We start from the raw sequence: 26,580 nt of genomic DNA, 5'->3' as shown, positions 1-26,580 counted from the left end.
AATGGGCAGAGCAGGGATGGGGGCAGGCAGGGCTAAGCAGGGCTCTGGAAATCTGGGGGGAGCCTTGAGGCAGGATGTCTGTGTGCAGGGGGATGGACAACAGTGACTCTCCACAGCAAGGCAACTAGGGCTTCCCATAGGGCTGTGCCAGGGAACAGAGGCTGCAGCTTCAAGCAACCATGCACAGGGCTCCCCAGACCCACAGGCTGCCCCCACAACCCTGGTCCAGTCCTCCAGCCACTCCTCCCCCAATGCTCTTCTCTCCCATAATTCCCCTTACCCTGATCACCACCTTGCCCCACATTCCCAATTGCCCCGCCTGGCTCCCCAGCACCCCTGTGCTGCTGTGAGCGAGGAGCAGCGGAGTGTGCTCTTAGCTGGCTGCTCCAGGGGGGCCCTGTGCTGGCAGAGGGAACTGGGAGTCGCGACTCCTGAAGGGCGGGTTTGTGTTCCCAGCCTCTCGCCGGCTTTTCCCTTTTCCCGGTGCCCTCGTCTCCTGCTCCTCACCGGCCTGCTGGCCCTGTCAGCCCCAGTTCTCACCCTGGAAATACACAACCTGAATATCTTACAGGGACCCACCCATGCAAGCAGGAACATCCACCCGAAGGTGTGTTGTCTTGTCACATTCCCAGCTTTGCCCAGCTGGCAGAGGGTTTGTGGCTCCCAAGCGCTGTCTCTGTGTCTCACGTGACATCATTCATCCAGCACAGATGGGGAGCAGCTTGTGGCTGTGGTCACCGTGTGATTGTGCTCAGTGGTCCCTTGGGCTGTGGTCTGGAGTCCGGCCCTGCCAGCATCTCCTGAAAACTTACAGGAGCCAAACCCTCCTCCAGGCCAACCATCTTTGTGGGGTCTGTCCCCTGTGGGGGGAGAACAGGCCAGGATCGCTGGGCCATGAGGCTGGGCTCAAGTCAGAACATTGGTTATATGCCCAGTGCTCACCCCTCAGTTGACAGTCAGATCCAGGGTGTGCCCAGAGCAGGGTGGGCCAGGGTGGGCTCCATGTGTTCCTGGCACTGGTCACATGGACGCTGAGCTCTCTCAGGATAACAAACCTGTGGCATTTCAGCCCCAGGCTGGGCAGAGGGGCCATTAGACCCTGTGGGAAACAAGCAAATCCGCAGCAGGGACCCACCCAAAGGCCGGAGGAGATAGTGATAACGCGACTCAGACAGTGATAACATCTTCCTACTGCAGCGTTACCCGGAGGCCCTAGTTGTCACGGAGGGTGTGGGAGTCAGGGCCTTGCACGCCCAACTTCCTGCAATTCACCAGGACTCTCAGCCAGCCAGACAGAAGGCTTATTAGACGACAGGAACACAGTCCAAACCAGAGCTTGTAGGTACAGACAACAGGACCCCTCAGTCAGGTCCATCTTGGGGGCAGGGAGCCCAGACCCAATGCTGAGCCTCCCTCCATTTCCTGAGCCAGCTCCAAACTGAAACTCTCTAGCCCCTCCTCTGGCCTTTGGGTCTTTCCCGGGCCAGGAGGCCACCTAATCTCTCTGTTCTCCAACACCTTCAGCTGGCACCTTGCAAGGGTGGGGCCCAGGCCATCAGTTGCCAGGAGACAGGGTATCGGCCATTTTCTGTGTAGACGCCATCACACTTGCCCTCTTGGGCTCTGCAACAATCACACACTCTTATCCCATCACCTAGATAATTAAGAAATGCATAGGGGAAACTGAGGCACCCACAGTATTCAGAGAAAACATTAAGACCATTCCCACTTTGTCACACCCAGTCTGGAGGCAGGGTGCCTAGGACTGGGCACTGCACCCCCAGGGACAAGAGGACAGGCTCTGTGGCAGGGAACTCACACTTTGGGGTCACAACACCCCACACCGGGCAGACGAAGCAGGTAAAAGGGGGGGATTGGGGAGGGGGTGCAGGAAAAGGTTTAGGAAGCTCATTTAGCACAGGAGGCTGGAGTCTCAGCTCACTCACAAATCAGGGCCTTCGACACAGCGTTGGCAGGTGTCTGGTTTTCGACTGCAACGCCTGCTTTAAAAGTGACCCTGGCAGCTCCGGTCCGCACCACCCACCGGGCCATTAAAAGTCCGGTCGGTCGGCGCCACAGTGGCACTAAGGCAGGCTCCCTTCCTGCCCTGGCTCTGCGGGGCTCCCTGAGGCAGCCGGCAGGTCTCTGCAGCCCCTAGGTGCAGGGGCAATCAGGGAAGCTCCATGCGCTGGCCTCGCCCCGAGTGCTGGCTCTGCAGCTCCCATTGGCCGGGAACCATGGCCAATGGGAGCTGTGGGGCCTGTGGGTGCAGGCAGCACACAATGCTGCCTGGCCATGCCTCCTCCTAGGGGCTGCAGAGACATGCTGGCCGCTTCTGGGAGCTGTACGGAGCCAGGGGCCTGCCGTGGGGCTGGTGTGCCGCTGACAGGGCGCTGGCTAAGGTAAGTGCCGCCTGGTCAGAGCTCGCAACCAGAAACCCTGTCCCAGGTCAGAACCTCCTCCTGTACCCTAACTCCCTCCCAGACCTCACACCCTGCACCCCAACCCCCTGCCCCAGGTCAGAACCCCCTCCCACACCCAAATTCCCTCCCAGACCTCACACCCCCACCTGCACCCCATCCCCCTGCCCCAGGTCAGACCACCTCCCATACCCAAACTCCCTCCCAGACCTCACACCCTGCACCCCAACCCCCTGCCCCAGGTCAGACCACCTCCCACACCCAAACTCCCTCCCAGACCTCACACCCTGCACCCCAACCCCCTGCCCTGGGTCAAAACCCCCTCCCACACCCAAATTCCCTCCCAGACCTCACACCCCCCCCTGCACTCCACCCCCCTGCCCCAGGTCAGACCACCTCCCATACCCAAACTCCCTCCCAGACCTCACACCCTGCACCCCAACCCCCTGCCCCAGGTCAGACCACCTCCCACACCCAAACTCCCTCCCAGACCTCACACCCTGCACCCCAACCCCCTGCCCCGGGTCAAAACTCCCTCCCACACCCAAACTCCCTCCCAGACCTCACACCCTGCACCCCAACCCCCTGCCCCAGGTCAGATCCCTTCCCACACCCAAATTCCCTCCCAGACCCCACACCTTGCACCCCAACCCCCTGCCCCAGGTCAGAACCTCGTCCTGTACCCTAACTCCCTCCCAGACCCCACACCCGCACCCCAACCCTCTGCCCCAGCCCTGAGCCCACTCCTGCACTCCAAACCCCTCATCTCCAGCCCAATCCCAGAGCCCGCATCCCCAGCCGGAGTCCTAACCCCCTCCTGCACTCCAACCCCCAGCCCCAGCCCAGTGAAAGTGAGTGAGGGTGTGAGAGAGCGAGCGACTGAGGGAGGTGGGCTGGAGTGAGTGGGGGTGGGGCCTCAGGGAAGGGGCATGACAGGGGTTGGGTCAAGGGCGTTTGGTTTTATGCAAGTAGAAAGTTGGCAACCCTAGTTAGGGACCTTTGAAAAGCAGCCTCCTTAGCACCATCCTGACACCAGGGGCCAAGGCACCCCTGGCCATGAGAACAACAATAGGCCAGAGGAAAACGTTGCGTTAGAAATCGGTGCTCAGGCTGCCAAGCGAATGATAGCTGAGAGCTGACAGACAGAAGATGCAGGAATTAAGGTTGTTCCTTCAGCCAGCAATTGCACCACACACACACCTGCAGCCAAGGACACTGTTTCCTTGTCTGTCTGCCTGTTTAACTTCTCTTGGTCCTTACTGTGCCCATCACTGTGGTGTCTGAGTGGCAAACCAAGGGTCTGACATGCATATGAAACTGCCTGACTGGAAGGATGTGGTTTGGTGCCCATCAGTGACTGCTGGGGCAGTTGGTGGTAGCAGTGGGTTTCACTTCTCCTCCTGAAGGCCCTGAGGGCCTGGCTCATTCCGACCTGGCTCATTCCAATGACTTCTACAGCTGAGAGCAGCCCAGTCTCCTGCCTGGGTCCGATGCAAACCAGGTAGTACAGGACCACACTTAAAAAGAGCAGCTCAAAAGATCATTTTTGCTTAGCCCAGCGTGGCACAGATTTCCAGCTTAGGTTTGCATTTTCAGCAAAAGTTCTTGTTGATGATTTTCTCCCAGCCACTTCGTGCCTCCATAATAGCCAGCCACTCCGTCAGTCTCATTCTGGGGAGCTTCAGGGACAGTGTGTGTGTGTGGATGTGTACATATGTGTATGCGTGTGTGCACATGTGTGCGCATGTGTTAGTGTGCACGTGTGAGTGTGTGTGTGTGTGTGTGTACATGTCAAATGTATACATCTGGATTTCCTCTGAAAGACATTTTCAAATTGAGCTGATCAAGTGCAATGGCACAGCACCTAGTTCCTCTGCCCCCCAACTTTCTTCGATGCTTTAACGTACAACCACAACTGCTCTGCTGACATCTCTGACTCCCGAAAGCCCTAATGCTCCAGGGCAGGAGGCCATGCCCTGCCCTGCCCTGGCTGCCCTGGGTGTTACCTTGGAAGGAATCATTTCTCATTCCCATGGGTGGCAGTTCCAAGGAAGAGCCTTATCTGGGGGGAGGCTGTACCAGACCCGCCCGACCCACGCAGGCTCCCAGGTAGTCTCTGCCCAGGGCAGATAAGGCTCCTTAGCACAGTTTCTCTCCAAACAAATTCCAGTTGAAGACGCCTGACAGCTCCACAGTAGGGCAGCATCCCCAGAGCGCAGCAGGGCAGGGGTTAGGGGGAGCAGTCGGTAGCAGCACCTGCCCCTCATATGGCAGGAGCTATAAGTGCCAGCCACGTGCTACCTCCATCCCCAGAGGCCAGGTGAGAGTGAATTCCCACGTCCCCGCAAGATTGGTTCCGGTGGGTGACGTCCCATCACTCTTCTACACTGACATTGATTTTCAATTTCAATGTTTCTAACAGGGCCGGCTCTGGCAATTTCACCGCCCCAAGCACGGTGGCACGCCACGGGGAGTGCTCTGCCACTCGCCGGTCCCGCGGCTTCGGTGGACCTCCCGCATGCGTCCCTGCGGATGCTACACCGGACCCGCGGGACCAGTGGACCCTCTGCAGGCATGCCTGCGGGAGGTCCACCGGAGCTGCCTGCCACCCTCTGGGCAACTGGCAGAGCGCCCCCCGCGGCATCCTGCCCCAAGCACGCACTTGGCATGCTGGGGCCTGGAGCTGGCCCTGGTTTCTAATATCAGCTTTGCTAGCTCTCGTTACACCTTTGTCTGCTAGAGCAAAAACATGAAATGCAGGCTACCTCCTCCTTAACGACAGACCTCTGAACTGCTAGCTGCAGCCCCTCGGGTTGCCTGCTTGAAGGCGTGCTGGCTAGGCCACATGTCATTTTTGTGCCTCTTCCTTGCTCCTGCTCAGCATTTTAACATCATTTTACTAGTGTGAACAACAGCCTATACTGGGGAGAGCCCAGGGTGAGAGACAGCCACCAGACTCTGGTTATACAGTGCTCTGTCACCGCTCTGAGGTTCCTCTGTACAAGGAACCAGTTCCAGAATCTGAACCAATTGTCCATCAGTGAGTATTTGACTTCTTCTGTCCAGGATGGAGGAATTGGGATTCTTGGCCCCTGCATTTGTGTTTCAGGCTTCACTCCGGCTCGTCCCTTTTCAGCTGCCCCGTGCGCTCGTCTCCTGCTCCTCACCTGCCTGCTGGCCCTGACAGCCCCAGTTCTCACCACAGACACACAGAACCTGCCCATCTGAATGGGACTCATCCATGCAATCAGGAACTTGCACCCAAAGGAACTGAAGGCAGGTGTGTTGTGTATCTGCTCCTCTGTCCCTCAGCCCTGTCCTTGGAGCTCACCAGGATGCAACTGATGGGGTGGCTGGCTATTATGGAGACACGAAGGGGTTGGGAGAAAATAACCACAAGAACTTTTGCTGAAAATGCAAACCTAAGCCAGAAATCTGTGCAGGGCTGGGCTCAGCAAAAATGATCTTTTGAGCTGCTCTTATTAACTGTGGTCCTGTATTTCCTGGTTTGTATAGGACCCAGAAGCAGCAGTAGCATGAGGCTTTCTCCCTGGATTTCCATTAAGGCCAAACCCCAGAAATGCCAGAAAGTGGTGAGAAGGGCTGACCTGACAAGGAGGGGAGGGATAGCTCAGTGGTTTTAGCAATGGCCTGCTTAACCTAGGGTTGTGAATTCATTACTTCAGGGGGCTATTTAGGGATCTGGGGGGAAAATCTGTCTGGGGAGGGGTCCTCCTTTGATCAGGGAATTGAACTAGATGATTTCCTGAGGTCCCTTCCACCCCTGATATTTTATAAGATTTCCAAACCAACCACATCCTACTTATCTTGAGACAAGTATCAACATTTTGGACACCTGTCCCAGCTGAACCTCTGCACTATGGAAATTCAGCATCAGCCAGGCTGGAGCAGCAGATGCAAAGGTGCTGGGCTACAGTTATTGACCAGTGCCCAAAACAAAGCCAAGCCCTGTGTGACGAAGTGGGGGGTTTTCTTAGGGTTTTTTGTGTTTTCCAGTGGTTTGCATGCACAGGGGGTGGGACTCCATGTCCCCGGGTGTTACTGGTTTAACAAGGTGAGGGGAGAGGGAGTTTGTTGTTACAGAGGACCAGAGAGGGACTCGGGACCCCGGCTGATGGCCTGGAGGATGGAGACCCCAGCGACTGGTGACCTGGTGACCCGGAGACCCAGCTCAGGAGATCCAGCCGGTTCTGGCCAGTGGGAGGACAATGGGCTGCAGAGAAAGGACCCGGTGACCAGCCGGTTCCAGCCAGAGGAGGGCTGAGAGGAGAGGAGACCCAGGCTTTCCAGTTTACGACCCTGTTTATCTGGAGAGAAGACAATGGACAGAGGTGGGGCTTGGGGCCAAGGATATTGGAGGCCCAGCTGGGAAGCAGGGGAGGCTCTGGGCTGGAGAGGGGAAGCAGGCAGAGCCCACCTGGCTGCAGGGGAGACTGGGATATGCTGTTATTCTGAGAGGCCAGGCCTGAGGCCCTGAGAGTTTCCTGTGCTGTGTTCAACTCTCAATAAACCCTCCTGTTTTATGCTGGTTGAGAGTCACTCCGGTCTAGAGAACAGGTTTGCATCAACCCCTTTGGGGGTGAGAAGCCTGGGGGGTCCAGAGCGCGTGGACTTCCTGAGGGGGCCCACAGCAAGAGACAGACGTGCTAAGGCTCAGAGAGGTGCGGCTCCAGGAGGTGGAGGGGCCTGACCCCGAGAGAGACTGTGGACCCCCGAGAAGGGCTGTCTCACTGAAAGGGGCACCTCCCACGGACCGCACAGGGCCAAGAGTGGCACGATCTGTGAGTCCGTGACACCCTGCAAAGTCTGAACACCCTCACCACCCACCAGTCCCTGAAGCTAGTAGGATTTAAGGTTGCTCAGCAATCCACAGGCGTGGTGCCATTGTCAGGAACATGCTGAGATGGCAGAGAAGAAATAAAGCAGATGCAGGGCCCTGGGGGTATTGCAGAGGGGAGGGAGAGGCCCCATGCCAGGAGCAGCTGAAGAGTCTTTACCAGGTAGATTTTTGAAAATCCTGTTATTTGGCATCATCTGGGGCATTCCAAAGGCAACAGCAACTCCCTTTGATGGGATGTGTAAACCCCACTCTGGGCCAGACAGGCTTCAGGAGCAGTTCTGGGCCATGTGACCACCGGCAGAGTTCATCTCTCTCTAACCAAAACTGCCACTCTGAGGCCTCTGTCTGCCCCTCTGCTGCTGTGTCCCCTCCCCAGTGGCAAACCCTGAACAGGGCAGTGCCGGTCTGGAGCCTGAACGTTCACCCTGCTACAGGCAACAAAGCTCCTGTTCTGCCTCCAGCCTCAGAGGGTGTTGTTGGATAACAACCTCCCCCACCAAGAACTGCTGTGACTTTATAAACAAGCATTAGAAGAACAGAGGGTGGTGGGCAGGAAGTGGTTCCGATGGTTCGCTCTGTATCAATTCCATGGCTCCTGAAATAGAATTATAGAAATGTCAGGCTGGAAGGGACCTGGAGACGTCATCTAGTCCAGTCCCCAGCTCCAAGGCAGGCCCAAGTAAACCTAGAGCGTCCATGATTCCATGATAGAGCATCCAACCTGTCCTTAAACACCGCCAGGGATGGGGACTCTACAGCCTCCCTTGGTGACCTGTTCTGACACTTCCCTGTCCTTAGAGTTACAAAGTTTCCCCAATATTGAACCGAAACCTCCTCTGTGCCCAATATTTCTTGTCCCACCTTCAATGGCCATGGAGAACACCTGACCTCATCCTCCTTATAACAGACCTTAATGCGTGTGCAAACTGTTGTCAGGTTCCCCCTCAGTCTAGTTTTCTTGGGACTAAACATGTCCAGTTTTTTTAACTTTTCCTCACAGGTCCTTTGATCAGTTTTGTTGCTCTCCTCTGGACTCTTGCCACAGACCCCCAAATAACCTCCCTTCTCAGGCCACACCCAACCCCCACCACAGACCCCTCCCCCCAAACCCCACATCACCCTATACCCAACCCCCACCACAGACCCCCCCAAACCCCACATCAGCCCACATCCAACCCCCTCACAGAGCCCCAATTACGCCCTCCTCAGTGCATACCCAACCCCCCCACAGACCCCTCCCCCCAAAAACCATGTCAACCCACACCTAACCCCCCCACCACAGACTCCTCCTCCCAAACCCCAAGTCAGCCTACACCCAACCCCCACCACAGACCCCCCAAACCCCACATCAGCCCACACCCAACCCCCCACATACCCCCAATTAACCTCCCTCCGCAGTGTATACCCAACTCCCCCAAAGACTCCTCCCCCAAACCCCATGACAGCCCACACCCAACCCCCCGTGACCTCCAATTAACCCCCCTCCTCAGTGCACACCCAACCCCCACCACAGACCCCCCAAACCCCACATCAGCCCACACCCAACCCCCCACAGACCCCCAATTACCCCCTCCTCAGTGCATACCCAATCCCCCCAGACTCCTCCTCCCAAACCCCACGTCAGCCCACACCCAACCCCCCCAGACCCCCAATTACCCCCCTCCTCAGTGCATACCCAACCCCTCTCCACATACTCTCAAATAACCCCTCCCTCAGCCCCCAGTCAATCCCTGTATAGTCCCCCAACCCACCTGCCCAACTCCCACCCACCTCTGCTTAAACCACCTCCATCTAATCCCCAAATAATCCCCCAGCCACCCACTTCAATCCATCCAATCCCTCCAACTAAATTACCCCAAAACCCCAAATAAATCCAACTCCCCCAAACCTCCCATCAGGCCCCCTCCCTCCCATTGCCTCTCCACACCACTCCATCCCCAGCTCCCCAAAAAACCCACCCCATTGCGCAACCCCACAAACACCCCAATAAAAATCACACTGCCCAGACCATCCCCCCACTCGCCAAAGTCCCACACCCCCTCCTTGGCCCCATTCTCCAATAACCCTACCTCTTAACCCCCCACTCCTCACCATCCCCAACCACTTCCTTCCCCCACCCCCTTCTTCACCCCTGCCCTGTGCCCCCTGTCACTCCACCACCCCTTGTGCCCCCAAGGCTCTTCTGCTGCCCCCAACACCCACGTCCATTTACCCTGCAGAGCAGCTCAAAGCCCCCCCAGCTCCCAGCTGCACCAACCCCCTTCTTCCTTCCTCAATTGCTCCACTCCTTTATGGCTCCTCTGGGAACACTCCCCCCTCCCTGGCCTCTGGACCCCTCACCCCTTTGGCCCTGGCAGGAGCATCCCATCTGCACTTTGGAGTGTTACTCAAAGCGGGGACCCCCCAATGTCCCCTCCCCCTTATCTTCTCGGCATGGTCAGATGGCTACACCCCCCTCCCCCATTCAGAGTAACCCACCAAGCAAGTCTTTGAGCTGCTAGAGCAGGGTCCAGCCCTGCAGGACAGGAGCCGCCGCTTCAGGGTGCGAGGGGGGCTCACCCTCCGACCCCCCCACCCTAGAGACCTCTCCTCCATCTCGGGCTGGGACAAAAACAGTGACGCATACCCACTGGGCAGCAGAGCCTAGCAGTCCGCCCCCACCCCCAGTGTATTCAGTGGCCACCGATGAGGGCTGAGTAGCTTGGAGCATGTGGGGGGGAGAAGGCAGGTGGGGAAAGACCCAGGCTGTGGCACTATACGCTGTAGCCCACATCCCTGCTCATCAGCCTGTTCCCCTCCAGGGGCTTACAAAGGGCTTGGCCCCTATGTTAGTCCAGTATCTTCCCAGGTCTCGAAGTTGGGCTGACTGGTCTGGAATTCCCAGCTCCTCCTTGGTTCCCTTGTTCCAGACAGGTGCTGTGTTTGCCCTTCGCCCATCCCCTGCACCCTCCCCCAGCCTCCAGGAGCTCGCCAAGAGACTCACTGAGATTGGTTCTGAGATCGCTCCAGTAGATCCTTACGTATGAGGCCCTGCAGTGCAGCTGCATTGGGCACTGCGGCCCCCCACTCACACTTCTGCAGGAAAATGATTCATTATTCCATAGCTGTAATTGGTATGTACTAGCTGGGAGCATCTTTCCTCTGCCCTCCTGACCCTGCCCCTTGCGTGCTGGGGCCTGAGGGCAGGTGCCACCCCTGCTCCCCAACAGCAGTGCCCAGCACCCATTCCCTTGGAGAGTCAGGGGCAACAAGAGCCCAGACTTCACCCCCCAGTCGAGCCAAAGTGGGAGGTGGCTGAGGTCCCTCGGTGCTGCCTGTCACCCATGGCAGGCGCGGCACATTCCGCTCAGCCCTGGAACGGCCGCAGCGCCAGGGCCTGGTTCTCCTGCAGCCCCCTCCAGCTGGGGAGAGACGGGCAGAGAAAGGAGCAGGCCCTGTTACCCCAGTCACAGCAGAGGTCCAGCCCCAGAGAGCGCTAGCCTGGCCCTGAGGCGTGTGTGGGGGTGTGACACCGAGAGCAGTTTGGTCTGAGATGGAGGGCGCTGCTCACAGGTGGCTCATGGGGGGGAGGGGGGCTGTGGCATATGAAGAGTTCAGGTTGTTTCAGAAGGAGAGGGGTAGCCATGTTCCGGGGGAGTTGGGGTGTGGGTGGGACCCCAAGTTGGGGGGAATGGTGCAGGGGAGCCCTAAGCCCCCAGTCAGCAATACCGCTGAGCGAGCCGGCTTCCCGGGACAGGCTGAGGATGTCCCCACATGCAGTGTCATGCTCCAGCCTGGCAAGGGACGGCTGGCTGGGGAGGGCCCCAAGCGCAGCCTGCAATGGGCAGAGTGAGGGGTGGAGGTGGCTCCCAGCACGGACAGCGGAGATGAGAGGTGGGAAGGGGAGAGGTCAGTGCCCTGGGGAGGGAGATCCTCCACTCTCCCATTGCAAAACAGCACATCCCCACCTCCCCACCAGAAACCGAGATGGAGGGGATAGCTCAGTGCACGGGGGGAGGGGTCCCTGATACTCCCAACTGCAAAATAACAATCCCTCCCCCTTGTCTGCACCCTAGGAAGGGGTGGAGGAAACCTTCCAGCTGCACCTCAATGGCTCCCAGCTTCCCTCCCCCTGAAAAAATCCCTCTTTCCAAACCTGCCCCACCAAACTTCCCCCTACGCACGGTCTCCAGGCAGGCTCTGTCAGGAAGGCCAATTAGACAGGGCCATGTGTCCTGGGGATGCACTGAAGGGCCATGGTCAGGAGGGGAATGAAAAGATGCAAGGTTTTTTGGGGGGAGGAAGGAGGTGCAATGCCTCTTCATATTCCACCCCCATCTTCACCCAGCCAGGACTATGTCATGGCCCATCTTTGGGCTCTGGCCCCCATTTGGGACCCCTGCCCTAATGTGAACTTCATCAGGCCCAGCTGACTTGAATACATGTAGTTATTCTTCAGCCTGTTCTTTCCCTGGTTGGGGTGATGTTCCTGCCCCGGGCTGTCAGCATTAATGGTGTTCAGCAGCTGGTCACAATTAACTTTTATTGAAGTGAAGGCTGAAGCCAGACAGGCAGGAAATGTTCAGAGGATGTCAGCCTGATGGATAAATACATTGCTAGGAGCTGGATTATACCTTGCTATGGGTGGAGTTAAAATCTCATGGATGCAGCTGTGAGGATGCATGCTTCATTTAAGACAGCTGGAAGCAACAGGTAAGGGGGCCTTGTGTAGAACAAGCCATGATGGAGTGGGCCCAGAAATGAGCACCAGGTGGGCAGAGGAGTCTACCGAGTATTGTTGTGACCTGGTGAGTGTGTGAGAGACAGGTCGGGCAGTGCAGCCAAGACATGGAAGCGGAGCAGGAAAGCTGAGCAGAGCCTGTGAGCATGGTGTGATCTTGGGAGGAGCACAGAGAGCTTTTGGGCCAGGTGCTGGCTACGGAGGCTTGGTGCTGAGAGCAGGGAGGCTATTCCTTGTTGTTGGTTCCTGCTGTGTTGGAGAAGCAGGACTATGTATGTTCCTTGTAAATAAACAAAACATCAAAAAATTACCAGACTCCATTGTCAGTTTCTGCTCCCTACTGGAACATCCTCAGGACCCCAAACTTTGACTAGCCCCTTGGGTTGAAGAGGGACACCAATATCTTTATTGTGTGGTTTTGTTGCATGTCTATCTAATCTAGTGGTTTATCTGCAATTAATTACTGGTGCAATGTTTTCTCATGTAATAACCATATTTATTAAAAACACAGAGGCCAGGTTTTTGAACCCAAACTCACCACTGCCAATACATGCAGGATTCAGATGTGAAGTCCTGGCTTTGAGTCATCTACCATTTAAATGCTCAGTAACAGTTGCTAGAAATCCAGTGCCATGATTCATTGATCACAAATGCCAAGGGGCAGTGGCAGGGCTGGGGGAAGCAGAGGTACCTGTAGGCCCAAAGTTGTAGTGAGTGATATGCTTCCAGCGAGGCAGAGTGGAAGTGGGGGTCTAGGGATACACCCCAATCATGCTCTTCATGTCATTCGAACACACTGGCAGGGGCAGCTCTCAGAGTTTATTCCAGGGGATTTACCATGCAGAAGCCAACAGGGAAGGGAGTGAGTAGAGTGGAGGCATTGCAGAGACCGCACTAATTAGGTGGGGGAGGGCGCTCTGTGCCTGATCTAATATTGTCTCCCCTTCTCAGCGGTGCTGGCTCCCAGGGAGAATGGGCTCCTCCTTCCGGACCCAGCACACATCTGTTGGCTTAATCAGGATGAGGGAAGACTTGCACTCGCCACTCTTACAGAACCCTGCCCAGTAGATGTAGCCTTTCCCATTCAGCAGGACGTTTTGACACTTGTCGTACCACCAGCCTCCGTAGCTACTTGCACAATTCCCACTGGTCTGGTCCTGATCCTTGTCAGTTGTGCTGAACTTCATGTTGTCGTGGATGCCCCCCAGGCCGGAGTGGTAGGTGGTGAGATAGTCCTCGCCATCCCCAGTGTGCCTGCCCAGCCTCAGTGGGTACCCGCTGGACTCATCCTCAACACTGAAGATGTCGTACTCCGCGTAGCGGGTGTTGTTGGATTTGTCCTCCACAACAAAGCGGACCTTGTAGGTGTTCTGCTGCGTGAGCAGGGACAGGTACTCGTTGCCCAGCCAGTAATCCTGCTGCACGTTCCCAAAGCCATACTTGTAGGTGCTCCAGGACTCCTTCCAGCTGATCTCTGTGTTGTAAGAATTTCTCTGGACAACGGTCCAGCCTTTGCCTTCGGTGTCCATGTCACACCACACCACCCGAGGGGGAGAGCCTGCTGGCTGGATGACATGGATCCCACTGGGGCTGTCCCTAGGAATGTAGCTGCAGTCTTTGGGGAACCCTGAAATGCCACAAACATCAGGTTAAGGGGGCGGAGGGGGGAGATCACCAGCTAGCTCAATCAAATCAGCCTGGGGTAACTGGAGGCTGGGTTTTTAGAGGCAGGTATTTCACAATACTACATCCACAGAATCCGCCCTGGCCACAGAATCTGGCTCCAGATCTTACACTTCCATTTTACCAAAAAAATAAAATAATAGTTTCTTGCTCTACTGGTTTTGAAGAAACCTTGAAGAGATGAATCAAGTGTAAAGCAAGGCTCTGTATCCTTCCTGCGTCTGTGCTGCTGAAGAAATAGTTTGGGGTGGGTGGGGGAGACACTGCCAGATCCATTCAGTGAATGTTAATGATGAAACCCATAGGTGACAATTTAAATGGGATTTTTCAAAGAGCCTAAGGGAGTTTGACACCCGACTATGATTGGAATCCAGTGGGATTTAGGCACCCAACTCCCTGTGGCGCCTTTGAAAATTCCAGACACCCTTTTGAAGGGTTTGTCTTTGGGGCAGAAACTGTCTGGAACGGTCCTAGGAGAATGATAGCACTGTAGTTATACTGGTATAACTGCTCCTCCCCTCCCCAGGGTCCTCCCTTGAGCCTGAGCCCCCCAGCTCCCCTACCCCCTAGATAATCCCCGTGTGCCCCACCACCTCTGGCCCCCTCCCCCATAGCTGAGCCTCCTTCCTGAGCCGAGGAGGAGCTGCTGAGCACTGCAGGGGGCAGGGGTTCAGGGCCACCTCTGGAGTTGGCTCAGTCCCTGGCCTGCCTGGGCAAGCCCCCGAGCAGCTCCCAGAGCCGATGGAGGTGTGGGGAGAAGGGAATGAAACCCCCTAACAGTGTAGCCTGGACTCTGGGGCAAGGCTTCTAGGCATGAGCAAGAGATCCCCAGCTGTTAGCCTGGGCTAGCCCTAAGGGACAGCTTAGCTCGCTTAGAGCAGGAGTTGGTGAGACTGAAGTGTAGAACTCCCAGCCAGTTTGGGGGTGGGGGGGCCTGGTTCCCATGCGCTGCCCTGCGGTTGGTACCAACGCTCTTCAGTCACTGCCGGTGGCGGGATAACAAAGCTCTGTAAAGCAAACAGCCAGTCGAGGAGCACCTCCCTCACCCGGCTGGCCCATTCTGGGAGTAGTGCGCTCACTAGCGTGGGCTGGCCTTGTTAACCCTTCGGAGAACTCAGCGTTTCCTTGGGCCCAGCGCTGGCGGGGGTGGGGGCTGGAAGGTGCACTCAGCGGATGAGTGGATATAGGAGTGACACCAGTATGTGGGACAGGAGCAGAATCAGGCCCATGATGCCCTGATCTCGGATATGGCAGATGATAGAAGCTCTCCGACGGGTTCTCTACTCACCCCTCTCAACCTTCTTGTGGGCCAGGGCACCGTTGCCCTGCACGGGGGCTACGCAAAGGAGCACCATCATGGACAGCGCAGACAGAAGCAGGAGAGAGCTGGACTGGAACCCTGCAGGGGACAGAAACCGCTGGACATGAGACCAGGAAAGAGTTTCACAAGTGTTTAAATCCCACTAGACATCACCGGGATTTAGGCACTTAAGTGACTTAGCCATCTTTGAAAATGTTACCCTTAGACGTTAAGGCCAGAGTTTTCAGAGGGCTCATCAGCTACTGGGTCAGATTTTCACAAGAGCTCAGCCCCCAGGTAGGCACCGCAGGACATGGCTGGATGTTCAAAGGGGCTCAGCATGGGGGGTGTGGGGACGGGGTGAAGCCCACCATTCACCTCTCCCCTGGCCCTGCCACTGACTCCATCTCTGCAGCCGGCCCGATTAGCACACAGCTGGGACCCAGCTGCATGCTAAAAGTATTCAAAGATTGTGGCTCCGATTGCCTGGCTCCAGGGTCCCGGGCGGCTCAGAGCCGGCTGGAGCGCTCCCTGCCAGCAAGGCAGGTGAAGCAGCCCCGTGTGGTGGGGAAGGAGCTGAACCGCCTCCTCTCTCCCTGCCCTGCACTGCTGCAAGGAGAGTGCTGCCTCCTCGCTGCTGGGCATCTGGACCAATGGGGGGCCGTGCCCCCCACTAGCCTCTGGAGGGGATAAGCATAGTCCTGGGCCGCCTGCAGCAGACAGCACCTGCCTGCCCATCCCCGCTGGCCAGGACCCAGAGCTCACAGCCAGAGCAGGAGGCTGCCCTGTAAGGCACTGCATTCACATTTGTACCATTATTTGTCAGCAACAGCCAGTGCAAGGTGGAAATTTGTCCTGTGGGCAGGTTCCCAAGCAGGGTCCCGCGTGGCTTGGTGGGTGGGATCACCCCTGCCCCTGACTGCCTGGAGCTGGCAGGGAGGGACACGTGCCCGACTGGGCAGCCACAGCAGGCAGGACGGGGAGCAGCCCTCTCCCTCTCCCCTCTCGCGCAGTCTCTTCCCCAGAGCTCTAATGCCCTCCGTAGCAGTGACCCTCACTGACCTGGACAGTGCCCCAGTGTTAAGCCCCACATGGGGCTGAGGGCATGCTCCTGGTGCCTGCTGTACTGAGCAGCGCTCGGAGCAACTCCCTCTGTCCCAGCTGCACCCCGTCCACAGTCACTATCACCAGCCGGAGGGCAGTGCCTGCTCAGCCACACAGAGACAGCAGCTGGGCAGCCTCCAGCAGGGCTCTGCCCCCTCTCAGACGAGCTCCAGGTGAGAGGTGCCCAGGGCACAGAGCTGCTGTGTGCCACACGCCAGGCACAGAGCTGCCCCCTGCACTGCAGCCCAGCAGCCCAGAGCAGGGCACACTGCTGACACTGCAGCTGTTCTGTGGGCCCAGCTCAGGCCAGGCTTAAAGTGGGCAGAGTCACTAGGGGCCACAGTCCCGGCCAAAAAGAGTTCAAAATGGAGCTGGGTCACTGAGGGCTGCACTGCAAGCACTGCTCTACCAAGTGCATGGCCATTTATTTCAGCTGAGATTATCATAGACACCCCTTCCCCTCCCCACCCGTGCTTTTCCCAGGCCACTTCCAGCACTGAGAGCAGGGATTCACAATGACCTTGCAGGGATCAGCAGCCCAGAGCAATCCAGGCTCTTATACAGAAACCAGTTGATTCACCCCCACCCCCAGGTATATCTGTCCTGGCCCTGGTGTTAGACATTGTGCAGCTACAGCTCACATAACACAGAGCACTGCATATGCAGCCCGCAGTGGTAAATAGCTTGAGAACCCTGCAGCAGAGGCTCACGTGTTAAGCTCCAGAGGTCCCAAGTTTCATCACAGCGGCTGCCGGCCCATTACAGTTGCAAAACAGCAGCTTTTTTGGGGTTAAAGTCACACCGGAGTCTGGCACCGTCCTTTCTGTCAGTCATCATTGTATTCATGTGGGGTTGCAAAGTTAGAAAGTCCACAACTAACCCCACAAGTGACCCCACAAGTGACCAAACTAATCCCCCAAGCGACCGTGATACAAACGTGCAAATGAATTAGGGAGAGAGAGAACACAGTGTGAACAACATGCAGAAACCACTGTTCCAATGGAAACAGTGCCCGGATATGTTCCACAGACAGATTTCATTGGAAACACCTTCTTTTTGGAGATGGAACTCAAATTCTTCCGACAATGTCACAGCCCGAGTGACTATGACACGCTGCCAGCAATCTCGGGTATCATTGTGAGAGAGAAGAGAGATGCGTAACCCCACAGCAGGCAAAGGGTTAACACTTTAGAGGCAAAGGATTTCAGTGAGTCTGACAAGTCAGAATTACAACGTTTGGAACTGAAGTGAAATAACAATCTTGGAAAATTCATTACACTGCACCATACCTCAGTTTCCCCATTTTTAAAACATGGCTTATGCTGGTTCCATTTTGTTCTAAAATACTTTGGCCCCAAAGGTCCCTGGGGCAGGGAGGGAGGATTCCTGCCTAGGGTCTAGCAGAGTGCTGGGCAGGGGATCCCTGCCAGGCTCCTGGTACCCCATGGCCCCGGGGGCACCCTTTACCAACCAGGAGGCATTGCCAGATGCCTAGCTAGCCAGCACTTGCTGGGGGAACTGCTGCTCCCTTTCAAAGGAAAAGCAGCATGTACCTGCACCCCCATCCCTTGTGCCTCGGCCAGGCAGGGTCGGGAAAGCAGAGGATGCACCAGGGCTCCCCTTCCCCTTGTGCACCAGCTTGGGCTGCAGGCTGCCCCTCTCTATGAGGTAGTTACTGTAGCTGTTTGGGCACGCTCCTTCCTGTGCCCAGGCACTCAGGGCGCATGGTGTCCCACAGGGGCCGGATAGAATCCCTGCCACTGCACCTCCCCTGGGGCTCTGGTGCCCACTCCCGGGCTCTGGCCCTACCTTTCCAGGCTGCGTGAAATGCTGAGCATTTCAATAACACTCACCCATCCCGAGGCTGCAGCTGAGCTAACGAATTAGCAACCTGAAGCGTTCCACTTCCACATCAGAAACCAGAGCCAGGGCTTCATCCCTTTATGGGGAAAGTGCCACTCCACACCCAGCTTATCTTGCTTTTTCAACTGCTGGCCTCAAGCCTGGCCTGTGGGCCGGGAGGGAGCCCCCACCGGAACATCTGCCCATCCTTTATTTACCGCAGATGCTAGACTTCTTGGGCTCCCTCCCTCCTCTCCAAGAATGCCAACGTTTCTGAAGTCAGGCAGGTGTGAGCCAGGGATTTAATTTATCAGCAATGTCCTGTGGTGCCTACCTGGGGGCTGAGCTCTTGTGAAAATCTGACCCAGTAGCTGATGAGCCCTCTGAAAACTCTGGTAACATTTTCAAGAGTGGCTAAGTCACTTAAGTGCCTAAAGATCGGTGACGTCTTTAAACACTTGTGAAACTCTTTCCTGGTCTCATGTCCGTCTGTGGGGGCTTCTCACCTCTCCCATGGAAACATGGCCAAAGGTGCCAACTCGCCAATTGTCCCTTCGCCATCTCCCACTGCTGCCAGCGGGGCTGAGGCCTGTGTGAGGGCCGCCACGTCCCCACGCTCTGTCTGCATGTGGCAGGCAGGCTGCCCTCCTCCCACTGGCTGCCACCTCCCCTGGGCTCGAGGAGGCTGAAGCCGAGCCCATGGGCAGCCTGGCTGACGCCGTGTGGTTCGGGGACTGGACAGCACATGGGGACTGAGGACTGTGAGGGGATGTGGGGGGAAGGCTGAGAGGGTTGCAGGGGGATGTGGGGACAGGCTGAGGGGGAAAGAGGGATATGGGCATGAGGGAGACAGTGTGCACGGGAAAGGCTGACAGGGGCAGTGGGGAAGGCAGAGGGGGCCACTGAGTGTGGGGGGAAGGCTGAGGGGGGCAGGGAGTGTGGGGGGCAGGGGGAAGGCTGAGGGAGGCGGGAGATGGGGCAGAGGGGAGGCTGAGGGGGTTGGAGGTGATCATGTGGGCCATGAGAGCGGCTCAGGGAGGTGCAGGGGCATGTGGGGGCAGGAGAATGTGGGGGAAGGTTGAGGGGCAGGTGTGTGGGGAGCTGAGGGAGGCTAAGGAGGGTACAGGGGAATGGGTGCAGGAGGGAGGCTCAGGGGGATGTGGGGGGCAGGGGAGAGTCTGGGGGTTTGTGTGCAGAGGACAGTGCTCAGGCTGGCAGATGGGGGGATCATGGCAGCTCCCCCAGCCAGGGAGGTGGGGTGGTCGTCCTCTCCCAGCAGCCGGGGTTGGGCCATTCTGCAATGTTCCCAACTCTCAGGGGCTGAGTGCGAGTCCCACACTTTGGGCACCGACAGGAGGAGCTGCAGTGATAGTTGGAGAAGCTCCTCTGATGCTGTGATGTTCAGGGCTGGACCTGTGGGCAGAGCTCTGAGCAAGAGCCCTGGGGCTGAGGGCACAGACCTGCCCTGCTCTCCCCGCATGTCTGACCCCATAGCAGAGAGGGTCCCAGAGCAGGGGATTGGGGATCTCAGCAGAAGAGAGGGCGCGGGAGGCCGAGGAGTGTTGCTGCTGGGTGCAGACAGTAACAGGCAGTGGCTGGCAGTTCCCCTGCCTTATGGGGAGGAGAGGGGAAGTGGAGTCTCCATCGGAGCAGCGAGCAGGAGCCGGGCTTTACAGGCTGACTTTTCTACCTGCAATGATCACACCCACTGGCCGGGGAGTCAAAAGCAGGATGTAAAAACATGCTCTGATTTTTTCTTTTTAGAAGAAGGAGCCCACCAGCCTCACTGTTCCTTCTTCCACTCTCTGGTGTATACCGGGTCAGCCCCACGGCCAGGCCGGTCTGCAGCCTTGCTTCAGGGCTCAGTTTCTTCTTCAGCTGAGGAGAAAGAAACCATGGAACAGCAACGTAATGTCACAGTCCTGTTCCCCACCTGTTACGTCGGGTCTTCTGGCCTTTAGAGTTACTGGTCAGGCCTCCCCCAGTCTGCAGGGGGCCAAAGGGCCTGCTGGCCTCCTCGCAACCTCTGCTGCAGCTACAGGAGAGAGGCCTCTTCAGTTTGCAGAAAGAAAGAAATCTCTGGGGTGAGCACATGGCAGATGTCTGTGTTTTCCCCAGGCCAGATGCTGCCACCTAGTCCGTGGAAGGGCCCATGTGACCTCTGACCACATATGAGGCAGGACGCCCAGCCTGGCTAGACAGATTCGTTCATGGCATGGCTGAGGACAGAAGCCTGCAGCTAAAGCTCACACTGCTGGAAACAACCTGCACAGGCCTTTCATCTCGCCAGGGTCAGACGTCACCACCAGGAGAATGTGAGCACCAGGGAGCTGGGGGATCTGGCCTGAGATGGCATCCCTGGGCATAGGGTGACCAGATGAGAGGAAGAAAATATTGGGACACATGGGGGGGGGGTGTCTGACGATGGAGAAAGAAAAAAAGACGAGTGCTGCCGGCGGAGCAAAAAAAAAAAGAAATAACGTGCTTCCGGCGAAATATCCGGACAAATTGCGTCCTGACCAAAGATTGCTCGGTACGTGGGACAAACACCTAAATATTGGGACGGTCCTGATTTTATCGGGACGTCTGGTCACCCTACTAGGGTACAAACACCTGTGTCAAGTCTGTTCTGATTCCACGCTCAGCAAACATACAGGGGCACCTGTGCGGTCAGGAGGGGGGCTGGTCAGAAATTGCCAGTGGAGCCATTTTTCCATCAGAAATTGCCAGCTTGTCAAAATCCAAACATTTCGCAGGAACACATCGATTTGGACAAGCCTTCAGACGGAAAGCAGGCAGGTTTTGCAAGGAGAGCTGCTTGGCTCCCTGCCAGCTCACCCACTTGCCCACCTCTCTTTCTGCCTTCTTGACAGGCAGATGGGGCACCTGGGCTTCCAGGCTGCCAAGAGAAGCCCTGGCTCCCAGAAGCCCAGGGCCCTCAAAACCCTCTCCCTATAGGGGAATGTTCTGGTTACTGCACAGCTCTAGGAGGAAGGAAGGTATCCAATGTCCTACAAGCACCAATCCTCCCTGCCAAGGTCACAGTAACTATGATAGCCTATGAGAACATCCTAACTTTTGGGGAACTTTCCCTGCCAGGTGAAAGGGTGCGAGCTGGATCCCTCCCTGCCATCAGAGTCCAGCTCTGCCGAGAAAGCCAAGTGCGGACTAAACTAAACCCCTGGTTAACCCTTTCCCAGACGAATCCAGAAACCACTGACAATTGCAGGCTACATGGCGACCTCTCTCCCAGCTCACTCGCTCATCCAGGAATAGGGGTTGGTGAGTCCTGGACGAACATCCTTCAGCTGGGAACATGCTCCCCCTCCCTGTGCCGAGGAGTACATGAGATGGGTGCAGTGGGCACACCCTGGATAAAGGGGACAGTGTGACTTCTGCCTTTCAAACAGGCCCCAGGCATGGGGGGGGGGTGCCACAGCACCCAATTCCTCTGCCCCCCAACTTTCTTTGATGCTTTAACGTACAACCACAACCTGCTCCGCTGATACCTCTGACACCTGAAAGCCCTAATGCTCCAGGGGAGCAGGTCATGCCCTGCCATGCCCTGCCCTGCCCCAGGTGTTACCTCGGAGGGAATCATTCCTCATTCCCATGGGTGGCAGTTCCAGGGAAGAGCCTTATCTGGGGGGAGGCTGTACCAGACCTGCCTGACCCAGGCAGGCTCCCAGGTATTCTCTGCCCAGGGCTGATAAGGCTCCTTAGCACAGTTTCTCTCCAAACTAATTCCAGTTGAAGACTCCTGACAGCTCCAAAGCAGGGCAGCATCCTCAGAGCGCAGCAGGGCGGGGGTTAGGGGGAGCAGTCGGTAGCAGTACCTGCCCCTCATACGGCAGGAGCTATAAGTGCCAGCCACGTGCTGCCTCCACTTGGACGGCCTCTCTGCACAGAGCAGCAGCGTTCAGCCTGGGACAGACGTGCTGCGGGGAGGTGATGGGTAAGAGCGGGCTCGGAGAGCCAGAGGGGCTGTGGGGTAGCGCTGGGCCCTTCTGCTCCGCACTAGGGCAGGTGGGCGTGGTCAGCTGGGATTGGAACCCACCAGCACTTGTGGGTCCAGAACTCAACGTGGGGCGCTCCCATCTCACCCGGGGGCAACTGGGGGGAAGGGCAGAGAGACACCCGGGCTGAGACTCAGAGGAGCAGAGTCACCAGCTCCAGGGAGACAGAGTCTATGACGTGTCACCCCGTCCAGCTGGGTGAAACTCCCCAGCTGTGTGACAGCCCCCCAGCCCCGATGGGTCCCCCCCTCGGTATGTCACACCTGGGTAATGTGGCGTACTGAATGGCAGGGGTTGCCAGAGACCGGCTGGGAGAGGCCTTTGGGGACAGATGAAGCAGCACTTAGGTACATGCCAACCACCCTACAGAGGAAGGGCTGTGCCCTGCTGGTGCGGGGCAGGGAGCTGGGACACTGTGCGGTGGGTCATTGTCTGGCCCAGGCCCTTCCTAGCAGGAGGCAGAGGCTGAGGCATTTCCTGCAGGTCACCTTCCGCTGCAGCCTGGCCATGGGCCCCCATAGCCACTAGCCCAGCCAGGGATCCCAAATGGGGATTGTTATGGCTGATTCCTCCCTGCCGCCAGCATCTCTGCACTGCCAGGGAATTGCTGAAATCCTGTGCGCCCTTCCCCCTCCCGGGGCTCTGAGTGCCCTCCCTGGACAGACCCCCCCCCCAGACTCTGAGTGCCCTGGGACAGTCCCTCCCCTCAACCTCACCTCCTGGGGCTCTGAGTGCCCCTGGCCAGTGGCCTCCCTTCCACCTCCCGGGGCTTTGAGTGCTCCCCCTGGACAGACCCTCCCCCAGGCCCTGAGTGCCCCTGACCAGCACCCCCCCTCCATCTCCTGGGGCTCTGAGTGTCCCCCCTGGAGAGCACCCCCCCCCCCCAGGCTCTGAGTGCCCCTGGCCAGTCCCTCCCATCAGCCCCACCTCCTGAGGCTCTGAGTGACCCTGACCAGCACCCTCCCTCCACCTCCAGGGGCTCTGAGTGCCCCCCCTCCACCTCCCAGGGCTCTGAGTGCCCCTGACCAGCACCCCCCTCCACTTCCTGGAGCTCTGAGTGCCCCCCCGGACAGCCCCCATCCCCAGGCTCTGAGTGCCCCAGACCAGCACCCTCCCTCCACCTCCCAGGGCTCTGAGTGCCCCCCCCCCCGGACAGACCCCCCAGGCTCTGAGTGCCCCTGGCCAGTCCCCCTCCCACATCCTGGGCTGAGTGACCTTGGCCAACCACCGTCCCTTTAGGAGGAACTCCCAGTACCCACCCTGCCCCCACCCCTCTGCGTTCCTTTCCCTGCGGCTCTGTGGCCACCCCCCCACCCCTCACAGCCCCCATCCCCGGGAGTCTCAGTGCCTCCCCCCCAGCCCCAATCTCCATTTTCGCTTTCTCTCCCCCACTCTCCCTCCCCTCTCGGTTATTTCCATGGCACAGGGGTGTCTGTGGGGCAGGAACATTTCTCCAGGGCAAATCCCAGACTCCCCCTCCAACAGGGTCGGTTCCTAGCATCTCCTGTCTGCCCTGAGCATGCCTGGCCACTGGCCGGCTGCCCAGCCAGACTGACGGGCGAGGGCAGCAGTGCCAGTCTGTGCTGGGCAAGGCGGGAGGGCTGTGCCGTTCCCTGGCAGAGGGAACTGGGAGTCACGGCTCCTGAAGGGCGGGTTTGTGTTCCCAGCTTCTCGCCGGCTTTTCCGTTTTGCAGCTGCCCGGTGCCCTCGTCTCCTGCTCCTCACCAGCCTGCTGGCCCTGTCAGCCCCAGTTCTTACCCTGGAAATACACAACCTGAACATCTTACAGGGATCCACCCATGCAATCAGGAACATCCACCTGAAGGACCTGAAGGCAGGTGTGTCTGCTTCTATAGGCCTCACCCCTGGCCCTAGGGGTCCCTGCCAGCCCTGGGGCCCCAGAACGTCACTCACTGGCTGCCTGGGGATTATGGAGGCCTGAAGGCACTGGGAGAAATTACACTCCACCCGTAGCTCTCTATTCAAACCACACTGAGCTCTCTGGCGGTTTGAGGGAGGGGAAGGAGGTTGGGGGGCGCACTGGGGCTGGCCTGTTGCAGTGCAGGGAGCAGCACAGGCCAAAGCCAGGAGGTGCTGGTTGCCTTGAGCAGCTGCGGGGGTGTAGAGGAGTGAACTGGTGCAGCGTGGGCCTGAGCGGGGCATGGGGTAGATGGGATGAGATGGGGAGGCTCCAGCAGCAGGGCGACTGGTGCAGAATAACACAGAGCTCGAGCTAGGCAGGGTAGTAGGGCTGTGCAGAACTCAAGGGGAGGCGCGGGGGCTGCAAGCTGCTGCAGGAGGAGCTGCAGAGCCAGAGAAGGAACTGGAAGGTACAAGGTGGTGTTGGCAGAGCCACGGGAACGGGCGGTGAGTTTGGTGGCTGCATTTGGGCCAGACTGGAGGGGAGCAGACAGGAGCCAGGTAGAGCAGTGAGGGGGGGCTTGCAGAAATGTGGGCAGAAGAACGGTTTGTCCCAGATGAGGGTTTCGGGGATATGGAGAAGGGGAGCCGAATGCACTGCTAACACTCTGCTGTGGAGCTGGTGCTGGGGAGACAGTCTCTGAAAACCCCTCATGTCATGCAGATCTCCCAATTCCTGTCCCTACAGATCAGGGGAAAGCGAACCTGCGGCACAGCCGAGCCAGTGACCCGGAGTTACCAGAGGCCCACGGTAAGAGTATCCCACACTTCACCTATCCACGCCCTGCAGAAATGAGATGCAAGAACAACAAGAGTTATTCCCACAGCTTCTACCTGCAGGGCATAACAAGGCATTGGGATGCGCTGTCTGACCTGGCCATAGGGGAATCCCCAGGGATTATACAGGCCCCTGACAGCAGAAACGCTGATGGCAGATTTCAGTGTGGGAGGGTGTGGGGGAAGGGCTTGATACACACAGGCTGTAACGTGTCCTGCAGAGGAGAAGCTTTGGATCATGATCTTTCTGCAGGAAAAGGCACAACTGATTGACTGTGGGGGATCCAAGACCCAGGACTGTGACCCACTGGGCCATGTCCCTCACTACTACAGGTGTGAGGAGTTTGCAGCCAAAATTTGGGATGAGTGGCAAGATCCTTTGACTCCGCAGTCCCCTCCTTTCCCTGGCAGCTGGGGTCTGTGGCCTCAGCACACAGACCGTGCTGGAGAACCCTTGGCACAGCAGTTTGCTGAGAGCTGAGGGGGTACAGAACCCGCTGTTGTAAAACACAGTCACCCCATGGTGCTGTTAGCTTGCAGTGTCCCATGCATCGTGGCTGCCGTGTTAAACCCCTCCCTGAAAGCCCCTGCAGAGTATGAATAGGGGCCTGTTTGTCTTCTGGGAAACCTGCATGTGCATGTGCAAAGTAGCTAGTTAGAGAATAAACTGCCCAGGAGTGGGTGGCAGGACCTAACGCCAGGGCGGTGCCAGCAGGTTCGGGCTCAACGTCTGCATCCATTGTTGAAGCATCATTAACAATGGGCTGGCAAAGCATGCGGGGTGTCAGTGCAGACACTGCTGTCTGTGGCACACCGGAGGGGCCCTTTCTCACTGACCCAGGGTGGGAAGAGCTGAGCAGGGTTCTGTTCCAGGGGGTTTAGTGAAAGCGATCTCTCTCTTGTGCACAGTCTGGCCCAAGGACTGCAGCGAGATAACCTGGAACAGGGTCAGCGGTGTCTTTGTGATCCAGCCCACAGGACTCCACCAGATTGTCGTTTATTGTGACTTGAACAGCACCAGCGAGGGCTGGACGGTCCTCCAGCGGAACCGGCGTGACACGCAGATCACCTGGGCCGAGTCCTGGAGCACCTACAAGTACGGCTTTGGCAATGTGCAGGATGACTACTGGCTGGGGATGGAGTACATCTATTGGATCGCCAAGCAGAAGGTCTACCAGGTCAGGTTTGTCATCCACGATTCATCTGGCACCATGAAATACGCAGACTACAACCTCTTCGGTCTGGAAGATGAGTCCAATGGCTACAGGCTGAGGCTGGGCTCTTACACGGGGACTGCAGGGGATGCCATGACTTCAAACAATCCAACCTCCGTTCATGACAACATGAAGTTCTCCACTAAAGACCTGGATCAGGACATTTACAGTGGGAACTGTGCGTCTAGCTATGATGGGGGATGGTGGTACTCAGCTTGTTATTCTGTTCGACTGAACGTCAAAGGGAGCATCACTTGGGGTAGTTTCTGTAGTGGGAACTGCCAAGCCTCTGCCATCCTCATCAAACCAGCGTCTTACTGTTAGTTACCCCTTCCCCACGCTCCCATCTGCAGTGAGGCCAACCCCTGCTCCACGAAGGGAGGGAAAAGGGTTTGGATGTGTCATGGGCAAACCTCACACCCAAATCGGAGTGGAAGGTAACATGTTTATCCAAAATGGGGCAACTTTCTCTTTTCTTTTCTTTTGTGCACTTTCCGAGCTAATCTTTGCTGGGCACTTGTGCTTTGCATTGACTTGATTTTGTTATATTCGTAATCAGAAGAATCATTTGCAAAACCTGCAGTATCCAGATGTAGAAGCTCCAGGGAGAGTAAATGCCTCTGATCCATAGAGACTTTTCAGTGTCATTTCCTCTTAGACTCACGTGCAGTTCCAGAGGTCACTGGGTTGGCGAAATCCAGAGACACAGAAGGATTTTTATGA

General features: G+C 57.4%; 2 protein-coding genes across 3 annotated transcripts in view; one reads left to right on the top strand and one right to left on the bottom strand.

Annotated features, from left to right (window-relative positions):
• Window positions 1-26,449, top strand: part of LOC127037347 (fibrinogen-like protein 1-like protein) — a 33,178-nt gene extending 6,729 nt beyond the window's left edge. The window contains exons 2-4 of one of the 2 annotated variants that reach the window (XM_050928960.1): window positions 23,641-23,784; window positions 24,555-24,617; window positions 25,553-26,449. In XM_050928960.1, coding sequence (XP_050784917.1) covers window positions 23,641-23,784; window positions 24,555-24,617; window positions 25,553-26,181 — 836 coding nt within the window. In that variant the 3' untranslated portion in view covers window positions 26,182-26,449. The remainder of the gene's footprint in view (window positions 1-23,640; window positions 23,785-24,554; window positions 24,618-25,552) is intronic. The other variant, XM_050928961.1, reaches the window with a different exon arrangement.
• On the bottom strand, window positions 12,476-18,002 carry LOC127037349 (fibrinogen-like protein 1-like protein). Its single transcript, XM_050928964.1, has 3 exons — window positions 17,942-18,002; window positions 14,973-15,083; window positions 12,476-13,628 (listed from the first exon to the last, which is right to left on the bottom strand). Exons 1-3 carry the CDS (start codon window positions 17,943-17,945, stop codon window positions 12,949-12,951), a joined length of 795 nt encoding a protein of 264 aa, XP_050784921.1. The 5' UTR covers window positions 17,946-18,002; the 3' UTR covers window positions 12,476-12,948.
• Window positions 26,450-26,580: the final 131 nt, after the last annotated feature.

The sequence above is a fragment of the Gopherus flavomarginatus genome, chromosome 19 (genome assembly GCF_025201925.1).
Source record: "Gopherus flavomarginatus isolate rGopFla2 chromosome 19, rGopFla2.mat.asm, whole genome shotgun sequence".
NCBI classification, from domain to species: Eukaryota; Metazoa; Chordata; order Testudines; family Testudinidae; genus Gopherus; species Gopherus flavomarginatus.
The sequence above is the reverse complement of the archived record's forward strand: the minus strand, read 5'-3'. Positions and strand labels throughout refer to the sequence as shown.

Bases quoted from the DNA above. Each gene is read 5' to 3' on its own strand.
- LOC127037349 (XM_050928964.1), bottom strand. The intron at 13,629-14,972 runs GTGAGTAGAGAA...GTGGCATTTCAG, and splicing joins CCACAAGAAGGTTGAGAGGG to GGTTCCCCAAAGACTGCAGC.